The sequence below is a fragment of the Camelus ferus genome, chromosome X (assembly GCF_009834535.1).
Source record: "Camelus ferus isolate YT-003-E chromosome X, BCGSAC_Cfer_1.0, whole genome shotgun sequence".
NCBI lineage: Eukaryota > Metazoa > Chordata > Mammalia > Artiodactyla > Camelidae > Camelus > Camelus ferus.
The window spans coordinates 62,867,159-62,879,850 of NC_045732.1; the positions used below are offsets into that span (position 1 = coordinate 62,867,159).

Sequence of the window (12,692 nt, forward strand, 5' to 3'; positions counted from 1 at the left end):
ATAATAGTTAGGGGATTGAGTTTTTTGAGCAGGCAAAATTAGGGGAAGGGGGGTTGTATTAAGATCACAGAGATTTATACAAGACTTTGGGGGAAATGTTTCTTACCTGGATTTAAAAAAAATTGACACCATAAGTTAAAATAATACTGATATATTGAGATATCTATCTATCTATCTATCTATCTATCTATCTATCTATCTATCTATCTATCTCCTATATATAAAAATAAAATCCTGTGTGTGTGTGTATATATATATGTATGTATATATATATATAAAAGTAAATATGGATTTATATATCAGCTGTAATAATATATTTTTAAAAGAAATAGATAATAAATTTTTGTAAAGAAATATTGGCCCCAATCCATTTACCTGGGGAACTATAGACTTAATCACAGTGAACCGAACTCACCTAACTTAGCTTTCCTACTATTCAAATGACTTAATGAGATAGAAGACAAAAACGAAAGGTTATGTTTTGGCAAAAAGGAAAGGGCATTATGGTTCAATACCTTCACTTAACTAACCTTTAAGTGTGCAATTAACATTTAAAGGAAGTAAAGTTTTGGAAGTATTATAGAGTAATTGCAGAAATGTAAAAAGTGGTTAAAAGCCTATGATCTGTTAGGAGAAATCCCTTCAGATAACTGTGACAGTCATCAGAAAGAGAATTTGTGATGTGTAGAAGATGAAGAAAAATCTACTTATTTGGGGACAGAGTTACTGCTTTCCCCTTTGTTGTTTTCTCTGTGAACTTCAGCTCATTGACATTTTCTGGGATGAGGCTTTCATACTGACCCAGAATTGATCTTTTAAACACAAATCTTACAATATTTGAAAAAAGATGCTCAGTAGTAAGCAGGAACAGTGGGGGTGGGGTGGGGTGAAGAATCGAAACTTCATAGGATATTTGCCTATTAACTCATGGTTTGTCAGAATCTAAGTTGTATTTAATAATTTATAACTTCTAGCCTCTGCTATTATGAGCACCCCCCCTTACAGTGTAGAGGGTGTCTGAACTCATCTTTGCAATTTATTTAGAGAATGTAAGTAGCAGTCATATCAGTACGGCAGCTTAAGTCAAAAGCTATTTAAAATTTTCTACATACAGCGTCCTTGAGCAATGGGACTTTTAACCACTAGCCTAGTCAATATCAGTTTCACTTATATTTTTCTTCCTCTTGCTTCTAGCTGGCATTGCAAGACCCTAACTCTTTTCTAAATCACCTACATTAGATGTTTCTGGGGCTCTCAGGGACTATTTTATACATCTCAAGAGCTAATTTTGGCAGCTTCTGTGTAGTGGCTGTGGGTGACTTTCTCACTTCCTGTTTGGGACCCTTTCCTAGGGATGACTGTATGTGGGGGGAGAGGAGGAGTTTCCCATGGAGCACCGCTGATGGATACTGAAGCCCACTTGATGCCAAGGTGGTGGGGTGTTCTATGGCCAAGTACAGAAACATAGGTTTCTTCCCTTCTCTCCTTATTTAACGTACTTGATTTGAGAGATACCAAAGCTGTGTTCATCCCACAGCTCCCTTGCCACAGCACTCAAACATATGACTGTGTGACGGGTGGGTAGGCCAGGCCTAGAGACGCATCCAAGAAACAAATACAGTGCACTCAGAATCACTCTGATGCTTTCCAAAAGCTAGGCTTTCTGACTGGGTCCATCCTGATTGCGTGATACATGCTTCCCTTCCATTAGGTGGGACATTTCTCTCCCAGGAGGCGTTACAGACAGACTTCCAGATGATTCCAAGGAGTGTCCACATTAGTCTCAAACTGTGCCTTGAAGATTTGTCTTTTTTCTCTCTTGACATGCTTTTGAAGAGTAGGTGACAGAGTGGATGCAAATGAGTATTGTTATGTCTCTCTCCTGGCTATTTGGGAATCTATGTGCATGAAAACATGATTAATGCCCAATCTTCTACTACATTTTTGTCTATGAAGTTAAGTATGTATGTAAAAAAAAAATCAGGTATCTTTAAGTGGTGGCTATGATGGCCACTTGCAACATTGGGTTCTAGAGTGTGCTCGTTAAGCAATAAGTACTGTAATAGGAGTCTGCACCTGTCACACACTGAGAGGTTTATTCTAAACCTTATTCGCAAACAGAACCTACTAAGCACTGCAGCTATATAAGCTTGTAACTCAGTCATAAAATGCTATCCAGAATCAGAATACATCTAAGCCCACTGAACGTGTTAAATATTTCAGAGAGTTGAACAGAGAGAGAAAAGAGATGTCACCTACTGCGGAGCCTGCATTGTAAAGATGAGTTAACAGGTTGCCTATAGAGGAAACAGAAGCAAAATAACGACAAATTTTACATTCTGAGCTAAAATTCTATTTTAGGCTTGATTTACTCTCTAACGCTTGTTTTCACAGTTAAAACTTAAAATTGAGATGGAGCGTTTGAAATACGCAGAATTGATATTTTTAATAATTTTAATAATGTTCTTAATCATTCTAATTGAGTTTCCCTGTAGTGAAAGTTATACAAGTTACCAGTCTGACCCTTTGTTTTTCTTAATAACATACTTCACAAGAAGTCCCATTAACAGAGAAAAAGCTTTAAAAAACCCAATTACTTTATATACATCAAAATATTCTAGAAAAATAGACATAATACCTTGGTGTTTACTTATGTTTTTATAAGAGAAAATGATATTAATGAAGCAAAATAGTAGCTGTTCTTAACTTGATTTGATTATATGTATATGTTGGTATAGCAATATTGATATTTCTTTTAAGTCAAAGGACATGATACTTTAAATCTTTGGTCTCATCACTTACAGAATGAGTGCCATTGCAGGTGTAGAGCTTAATGGAAATGCAAAATTAAGTGAGAGGAAAGGTAAATGGAGAGAACCAAAGAAGTCTCATAGTAGACCAAGATACGGTTGTTTTCCATGGGACTTATAAGGTGTTGCCTACTCTTTTTATATATATATATATATTGAAGTATAGTCAGTTTACAATGTTGTGTCGATTTATGGTGTTTTTTTTTTTTGATGTGGAAAAATCTATGACATAATATGTACCGTTCTACCCATTTTTAAGTGTACAGTTTAAGTTGCATTAAGTATATTTACACTGATGTTTGATCATCACCACTATTTCCAGAACTTTTTCATCATCCCAAACAGAAACACCATACCTGTTAAGCAGTAACTCCCCATTCCCCTCTGCCCCACTAGCGCCTGCTAACCTCTATTCTACTGTCTCTAAGAATTTGTCAATTCTGGATACCACATAAGTGGGTTCATACTATATTTGTCCTTTTGTGTCTATCTTATTTCACTAAGCAAAATAGTCTCAAGGTTCATCCATGTTTTAGCATGTATCAAAACTTCCTTTTTCAGCCAAATAATATTCTGTTGTATGTATATACCACATTTTATCAATGCATCTGTTGATGGACAAGTAGGTTGTTCTGCCTTCTGGCTACTGAATAATGATGCTATGAACATTTGCGTACAGGTGTCTGAGACACTGTTTCAGTTCTTTTTGGTACATACCTAGGAGTGGAATTGTGGGGTCATACAGTAATTCCATGTTTAATTTCTAAGATGTCATCAAACTGTTTTCCACAGTGCCTCTGTCATTTTACATTCCAACCAGCAATGCATGAGGCTTTGTATTTTTCCACATCCTCACCAACACTCGTTATTTCCTATTTTTTGGATGCTACCCATTCTAGTGGGTATGAAATGGTATCTCATTATGGGTGCTTTAAAAAATTCCATTGTAAACAGAATTGTTTTCTTAACTTCCTTTCAGACTGTTCATTGCTAGTGCATAAAAATAGAACTGATTTTTGTGTGTTCATTATGTATCCTGAAACTTTGTTGAATTCGTTTATTAGCTCTAACAGTTTTTTGGTGGATTCTTTCATGTTTTTGGCAAACAGAGACATTATTTTTTTCTTCTTTTCCATTTTGGATGCCTTTTACTTCTTTTTCTTGCCTAATTGCTCTGATTAGAACTTTCAGGACTATGATGGATAGTAGTGGTGAAAACAGGCATCCTTGCCTTGTTCCTGTTCTTAGCAGATATGCTTTCAGTCTTTCACCTTGAGTTTGATGTTAACTGTGACTTTTTCATATATGACTTTTAATTGAGAAAGCTTCCTTTTATTCCTGATTTAAAGAGTATTTTTTTCTCACAAACATGTGTTGGATTTAGTCAAATGCTTTTTATGCATTAGTTGAAATGATCATGTGGTTTTTCCCCCCCCCTTTATTCTGTTAATGTGGTGTATTACATTGAATGGTTCTTATATATTGAATCACCCCTGCATTCCAGGGATAAATCCCACTTAGTTATGGCATATAATCCTTTTAATATGTTGCTGAATTCAGTTTACTAGTGCATATGTGTGGTTTTCTTAGTTTTTTTTTTTTTCCAGAAATTTTCAATCTATTCATTAAGGGATATTGGCCTGTAGTTTTAAGTCAAAGGGTAATGAGTAAGGTAATGAGTGATGGCTTCATAGTGTTAAGTTAGGAAGTGTTTTCTCCTCTAATTTTTCTTGGTGGGGGAATTTGAAAAGGATTGATGTTAAATCTTCTTTAAATATTGTGTGTAATTCACCAGTGAATTCATCAGGCCCTGGGCTCTTTGGAGTTTTTTGATAACTGGTTCAATCTACTTACTTGTCGGTCTCCAATTTTCAAAAACATTTTTTGAATCAGTTTTGGTAGTTTGTGTGTGTCAACTGAAATAAATGCACAGCCTAAAAGTTGAGAGTTAATGTTTTATTTGGCGGGAGGACTCCAGCCAGGATGACAGCCTCTCAGATCGCTCTGAGGGACTGCTCCGAAGAGGTAGGGTAGGAGCTAGGATATATAGGAGCTTTATAACAAAGACCAGGTAGTTGGAACAATAAAAGATTACTTGTTAGCTAAAATATACCAGGCATCTCAAGTTAAAGAATTTAGTGCTTTTCTATGTACGGGAGGGATCAAGCATTTGGGCTCATTGAATTCATTCCTTTGACAGGCACCTAGCTATCTAGGACCAGTATCCTGTCCTTTCTTATTCTGAGTCCCCTCAGGGTGCACCATTGTGAGTGGCTGCAGAGGCTGGGCTGCAGGCTTGTCTTCACTGGGGGACAGCGGCAGCCGCTGATGACTTGATGGCTTCAGCATTCTCTGTTTACTGATATGGTTTGCAGTATTTTTCGTTCACATGTGTTTCTAGGAATTTGTCCATTTCTTCTAGGTTAGGATTTGTTAGTATACAGTTATTTGTAGTATCCTTTTGTAATCCTTTTTATTTCTATAAAATCAGTAGTAATGTCCCAGCTTTTATTTCTGATTTTTAGTTATTAGAATTTTCTCTCTTTTTTTCTTAGTTGATCTAGCTAAGGATTTGTCAATTTTGAAATCAGCTTTTAGTTTTATTGATTTTTCTCTATTGGTTTTCAGTTCTCTATTTTTTAATCTCTGCTTTAATCTTTATTATTTCCTTCCTGCTGCTAGCTTTGCTTTAGTTTGCTCTTCTCATTCTTTAAGGTATACAGTTAGGTTATTGATTTGAGATCTTTCTTCTTTTTTAGCGTGTTTGTTGCTGTAATTTTTCTTCTTAGCACTACTTTTGCTGAATTCCATAAGTGTTGGCATTTTGTGTTTTCATTTTCTTTCATCTCAAGGTATTTTCTAATTTCCTTTGTGATTTCTTCTATGACCCACTGGCTGTTTAAGAGTATGTTGTGTATTTCTTTATACTTGTGTGGATTTTCCACTTTTCCTTCTGTTATTTCTTTTTAGTTATATTCCATAATGATCACAAAAGATACTTTGTATGATTTCAATCTGTTAAAATTTATTAGGCCTTGTTTTGTGGCCTTACATGTGCTTCATCTTTGAGAATGTTCCATGTGCACTTGCGAAGAATGTATATTCTGCTGTTGTTGGGTGGAGTGTTTTGTATATATCTGTTCGGTCTAATTAGTTTATAGTATTATTCTCCATTTCCTTGTTATTATTCTGTCTACTTGTTCTGTCCATTATTGAAAGTTGGTTATTGAATAGTCCAACTGTTATTGTAGAACTGTCTATTTCCTCCTTCGATTCTGTCAGTTTTTACTTCATATATTTTGGAGCTCTGTTCTTAGATGGGCATGTGTTTATAATAATTATATCTTGATAAATTGAAACTTTTTATATATAATATCCTTGTCTCTTGTTACCCTCTTGTGATTTAAAGTCTATTTAATTTGACAATAATAAAGACTTCATCACTTTTGCTTGGTTCTCCATTAAAGTAGGAATGTATTACTGTATTTGAATACAGATATTATAAATGGAGATTCTTTTTAAGGCTTGGTGTGGTTTATAAGATTGAAGATGATTCCAAATTTTGCCAATTATAAAGGGTAGATTTGATATTATTATTATTATTATTATTATTATTATTATTATTATTATTATTATTATTATTATTATTATTGTACATGAGTTAATTCTACCTAGTATTTTCTATTTTTTATATAAATTGACTAATTATCATGATAGGAAATAAAACTAAAAAATTATACTATGTGTTTAAAGCCCAGAAAGTTAGTCAGTTTTGGAATGTTATTTGTTGTCATTTTTTTTTAATTTAACATTTATGTACTGGAGTGCATAGAAACTAAACATATTTATATATTTATTCACATAAATTGTAGTTTGTTTTTTGCTAAGTTTTGGAGGAGAAAGAGGATAAACTGGTGCTATAACAACTACAGTCAGAAATTTATCCGCTATCCTAGTTAATCACTTTTTGAGTTGCTAATGCATGTTTAATAATCCTAATAATGAAATGCTAAATTTTTATGCTTTTATTTCTTTTTAGAACCTTATAAAACATCTTCCTGAGCAGAAGGTACTCAGTGAATTAGCACAGCTGAAGAATGAATATGATGACCTTTGTGAGCCTGAACAATTTGGGGTTGTGGTATGTATCTAGCCTAAGGGCCCACAAACTCAGCTTGGAGGTAACACTTAAGAGAAACAATGGGAAAAAAAAAAGAGACATTTCAATTGATGATTTTTTTTTCCTACTGTAGAATTACATAATTTAATATAATATTGGCTGTGTCAGAAAAAAATCCTTATTTATTATTTATAATGAATTATAAAAAAATTAAGATTTACCTTGCAATATACCTCAAGACACCTTGTGGGCCTTCCTCTGTATCAGTGCTCATATTAATATTAATATATGAAAAATAATACATGTTATTCTATTGACTACTTTTTCTTCTACTTGGATCTTGATGTTAGAATTTGGCCCTGAAAAAGTTTTAGGCTAAGAATAAGGATGGCTACTAGATAATTAGCAGTGTTTCAGAGATTCTTTTCTATGTTTATATATTATATCAGAAAAAGCACAAGAATTTGCGGATTTCCCATAGAGTGCCATTAATTGATTGAAAGCTTTAAATACACTGTTTGAGCTGGAAAGAAAATTACATAAATATGCATCTGGCTTTAGCATGGTTAAATAATTGTTAGAATGAATTATGTTTCCTTATCTCCTCTTCATTTTAAGGGGTACAAAAGATGACTAGGTATAAATTATGTGTTAAAGAATATTGTTTTATATATATGTATATGTGTCTGTGTGTGTGTATATATATATATGTATATATATATATTTTAAGCATTCCCTAAACCTGGTATTCAAATAATTGGCCCCCCAAGAAAAATGGTGGGAAAGAAGGCATGATGATATATTTAATTTCTTGGAGAAAAAGCTATTTTGACCTAGGTTTTCAATACAAGTTTGTTCAGCATGTGGATAAACAGTTCTATTACTGGCTCCCTGACCATTTTCTATCTGCGTACTAAGACTTTTTAAAAGTTACCATCGGACCTAATAGTCAAACACTGTCTGCTTCATCCAAAATGTTTTATAGCCTTTCTAATGGTAATGTATTTGAATTGATCTGATTTGGTACTTTGCAACTTAAAAATCCTGTTTAAAGTCAAAATGTGATAGAGGGAACAGAGAATGTTCCTTTTAAACATGTGCAATAACTCCTTGCCCATACTTACAGTTTATTGATTCTCAGATACGGCACTGCATATACTGATGTAGGAGCATTCTGTCAAGTCCTTGAAAAGCAAATCAGGAATGTATATTCGGGGTAAGATAGAGCACATAAAGTTACCTGAGGAAGAGAGTTCTCTCATTTTTGAATTAGGCAAATTAATCAACTAAACTGCCTAGATATTATTTATTAAGTAGCAGCATTTTAACACAATAATCAATAATAAAATTTTCTAGACCAGAGTCCACACTTGAAACTTAAGCTGCTCAAATTCATCTTATAATTGAAGCAAGGCTGTATACCACCTGAGAACTCAGCTGTGTCATGATGGTTATGAGTTTTACAGTAGGTACACTACACAATTTCTCTGAAGCCATTTGTTTTTCTGAATGCAGTTTATCTTGGAAAATGTATTAGTTTGCCAAGCAAGTCCTTCAGGAGGAATATCCTCGGTACCACACTGAGGAAATGAAGTTTGGGGACATAAAAAGCAATATACCTTCTGAACTCAAAGCAAAATAGAAAATGGAAGAGATTTCTTGTTTATGCACATAACCATAAATAATTCTGAGGCTGTGTACATGAAGTCACCTGGTCCTCTTATTTACTCTCCCCATCCTTAGCTCTGTGACTCTAGGGAAAACGTCAAGGACATTGCAAAGCAGTTTGTACTATGTAAATTTACCTAAAGCAGTATCAATCAGGATTTGCCACATAAAGTTTAGATAATCTCATATCTAGCAAAAAGATTCTTGACATAATGATATGAGTTAGTCTTTTAAGCATGTATGTAAGCATGTATATCTTGTATATAATAGACAGTAGGTGTTTATTGAATTGAATTATAGACAATTATTAAGCCCAAGTATGAATCTGTGGTTAATAATAGCATAATTAGGTCTCTGAAAATAAAAATTATGTTAAAATATATTTCTCTAGATCTATGCTGAAATTAAATTCACTTCTGTGTAGAAACACCTAAATATTTTTTAACCTTCAAAATGTATTAACAGCCTACACTTAGGACAACTTTGGAAATGTATAGAATCATCTCCTCTAATAAGAGAGGCTCCAAACTAGTTGTCTTGCTTCTGCTTTCTTCCTCCATCATACCTATGAGTGTAGTCTTCTTAAAATCTATATTCATCATATGATTTCTATGTTAAAACCTTCACTGTCTCCCAGAGTTTGCAGAAAACAAAACAAAAAACAAACGAAAAACCCGAGCATTCCTTAGCATTCTCATTCTGCCCCTAACTCTCCAGCTTTATAGCTCCATGTTCTCTTTGGTGAACTGAGTGAATTGGTGTCTTTATGACATTTTAGCTTTTACCTCAGCGGGACTCTCATTGCCATGTCAGCAGTAATTTTACTTGTTCCTACTCAGTGGTCTTTTGTTTTTCCATAGCGGCTATACCATATCTTACCTACTCTCCTGACATCTTTTATCCCTCCCCTCCCCCTCCCCATTCTTTTCACTTGCTACAGACAACCTAATGGCTTACTCAACAGAGAAAAACAAAAGCACGTAGGCTTTTGTAGGCTTCAGAAACTCCAATATCTTTCTACCTACAAAGTTATCTCTACCTGTATCTTTTATTAACTTACTCTCTGTCAGACCTCTGAAAAAGGGATGCCTTATTTATTATGACTAATAATATTGTTGTCATTATTAGTGATAGAAACAAAAACGTATTGTGGTGTCACTGTGTCCCGATGCTATGCCAAGAGTTTTTACAGGCACCATCTCATGTGTTCCTCATGATAAGCTTCGTGTTATAGGTGAAGAAACTGAGGCTAAGGAAGGCTAGGGACCTTGTCCAAGCTTACATAATAAGTAGTAGGTGCAGAATTCAAACGCAGGCAGTCTAATTTCTTGGATAGTGATTTTTAACCACTGTACTGAACTGGTGTGTGCGTGTGCGTACGGATGTGTGTGTGTGCGTGTGTGTGTGTGCGTGTGTGTGTGTGTGTGTGTGAGAGAGAGACACTCTACTTCATGCTAATTGACTTACCTATGTTTAGGGCATCATGATCTGCTGGTATCCGCTGCCTACATTAGTTCTGTTATTCTATTGCCTCTTCAGTTTGTTAGTCTCCACCATGCCCATCTCTTCAGAAAAAAAATCTTAAGTCATTCACTACCTAAAAATGCATGAATGGATAGCTGGATAAATGGATGAATAAAAATCCTTCACTGGCCCTGAGAAGTCCACGAGAGTTACTGCCCTCTCTCCATTACCTACCACCAGTTTTTTTTTTTTCAAAGATCAGTCTTCTTTTGCTCTCTACTTCCTTACATCTAGTTACTATTCAACAATGATCAGAATTCTGCCTTAAATAATTCATTGAAACTGATCTAGGAGAGATCATTAATTACGTCCTAATTGCATCTAAAATATACATCAGATCTACTCACTTCTCTTTTTCTGTGCCATCACCACTTTAGCCCAAGCCAGCATCATCTTTCCTTTTAACTATTACAATATACTTTTAGCCTGTTTTCTCCACTTACACTTTTGCCCTTTTCCAAATCAGTCTCGGCACAGCCTTCGATGTGACATTTCTAGAGTACATTTGTGTTTCATCATTATTTATCTGCTTAAAGCATCAGTGTGTTGTTTTTTGAATTTACTGTGCTTTTTCCTGCCTCTGAACCATTATACCAGCTGCTCCCTCTTACAACCTCTTCATGTCTGCCTCCCTCCTGCTTATTCTTTGAGTCTCAGCTTAAATTTCATTCTCCCCGTGATGCCTTCACTCACCTATCAATCAAAATTGTCTCTTTATCAAACTCTCTCAGAGCACCTTTTTTCTTTCCCTTTCTGAAAATGACCATTTTTAATTGCAACATTATTTATTGAATAACCCCTGCTATATAACCCTTGCTAGATTGCAACTTCTTTCAATGTATGTATCATGTTGATTTCATTCACATGATATGTACTTAACAAATGTTTGTTGAAAGTATTAGCTTGAATGCAAAATCAAGTGGGCTCTGTTCAGTCGTAATTGTGTTTCCATATGACATTTGGTAACATTGCAGAATTTAGTTTCCTTATTGAAATCTTTTCTTTCCTTGCCTTCTGTAACCATAAACACTCTGCTAATTTTATTCCCTTCACCCTTGCCAATGTCCTGTAGAGTTTCCATTATCATACAACTTCCTAAATGATAAAAAACAAAAACCTCATCCATTAGAGACAGACATATGCCAGAAGTGAGATTACTCCTGCATGATTCATTAAAACCATCATCAAACAAAAAACAATAAAATTGGCCAAACTGGGGAAATATCTGACCTTTGACTTTTTGAAAGAAGTAAACTTTGCCTGAGACAGTGACTGGGCTGCTGAGCTTTCTCTAAACTTTTTGATTTTTTTTTTTTTTTTAAGCAGCCACATCATTGGGTTTGCTTATATTCACATGTAATAGAAAAGAAACCAAAAAAAAAAAAAAAAAAAAAAAGTGAGAGAGAGAGAGCGCCAGAGCAAGTGAGAAAAGAAAAAAGAAACAAATAAAAAAAAACCCCAGGGACCTTTCCTCTGTCTAGAGGCAGACCTCCTGGGAAGAGGGGTATGCTAATTCCACACCTTCTATGATCAATAATCCTTTTCTTTAGGGGGGTTGATTGGCTGCAGAGCTTCCCACTCACTTGTCCTCCAACCTGCCTCCCACAGAATTGAATTTGGTACATTGTTGTAATTATGTGCTGTACCTTTACTGGAAAAAAAGCCCAGATCTTTGAAAGCTCTGCCAGTCAGAACCCCCAGCAGGAGCTTTTAGACTCTTCCGGGTGTGTTTGCAGCTCAGCTGCTCTCAAACCTCAGAGCTATGGAAATTCCCACTTGTCTTGCACTGAGGATGGAGACCCATACTGTGTGTATCTATTAAACTAACACATCTTCTGAGAAAAAGAAGGCAATAATTAGTTCTCTTAGTAATCGGTACTTTGTTTTTCTGACTTCAAAATTACCCATATTTTTCAATTAAAGACATTCTAAAGCTATAATCTATGACAAAGATGTTGAGATAGCCTTGTGCATAAAAAACATTTATAATGAAAAGCAAAGATTATATGATATTGCTGACAGCACATTTAATTTTTTCTTTCTCTACATAAATATATGAAGGCGGGAGGGGTAGATTTATGCCCATAGTTGGAAGTACAACTATAAAGTCAGTGTGCTTTTTACTTTTTTTAAAGCCCCCTAAGAGCTTATGAGCTCTATTCAAGATAGCTTAACCAGGTGAAAAGGAAATTCTTAAAAGCTTTTTTTTTTTCTCCTACATATTATCAAAGGCAATTAGTTTGGAAGGAAAATTGTAGCTCTTCTGTTCCATTAATATTAAATCATTATTCAGGTTTGCATATTCATTGGGAAAATTGCATTTTTCTTTATCTGCTTTCATTCAAAGTGCTCAGTGTTTTGATATGTAATGCCTTGATTGTTTCTATTTGCATGCCTTCTGTAAATATGAATGCTAGCTCTTACTTCTAGATGTGCATTCATTTTATCTGAAACAAAGCTAGTTTAATAATTGTGAGATCAAGTAAACTCACCACGACTCGTTCTCCAATCCATGGATTCGTATTCTTGTTCATTTCATTAACTTCTCATAAAATCCACTTTGTGACAAG

General features: G+C 34.7%; 1 protein-coding gene across 1 annotated transcript in view; it reads left to right on the plus strand.

The window, feature by feature from the left end:
* The window catches only part of DIAPH2 (diaphanous related formin 2), a 780,329-nt gene that overhangs the window by 350,094 nt on the left and 417,543 nt on the right, over positions 1-12,692 (plus strand). Inside the window, exon 20 of the mRNA XM_032474690.1 lies at positions 6,850-6,951. Within this exon, the coding sequence (XP_032330581.1) occupies positions 6,850-6,951 (102 nt within the window). The remainder of the gene's footprint in view (positions 1-6,849; positions 6,952-12,692) is intronic.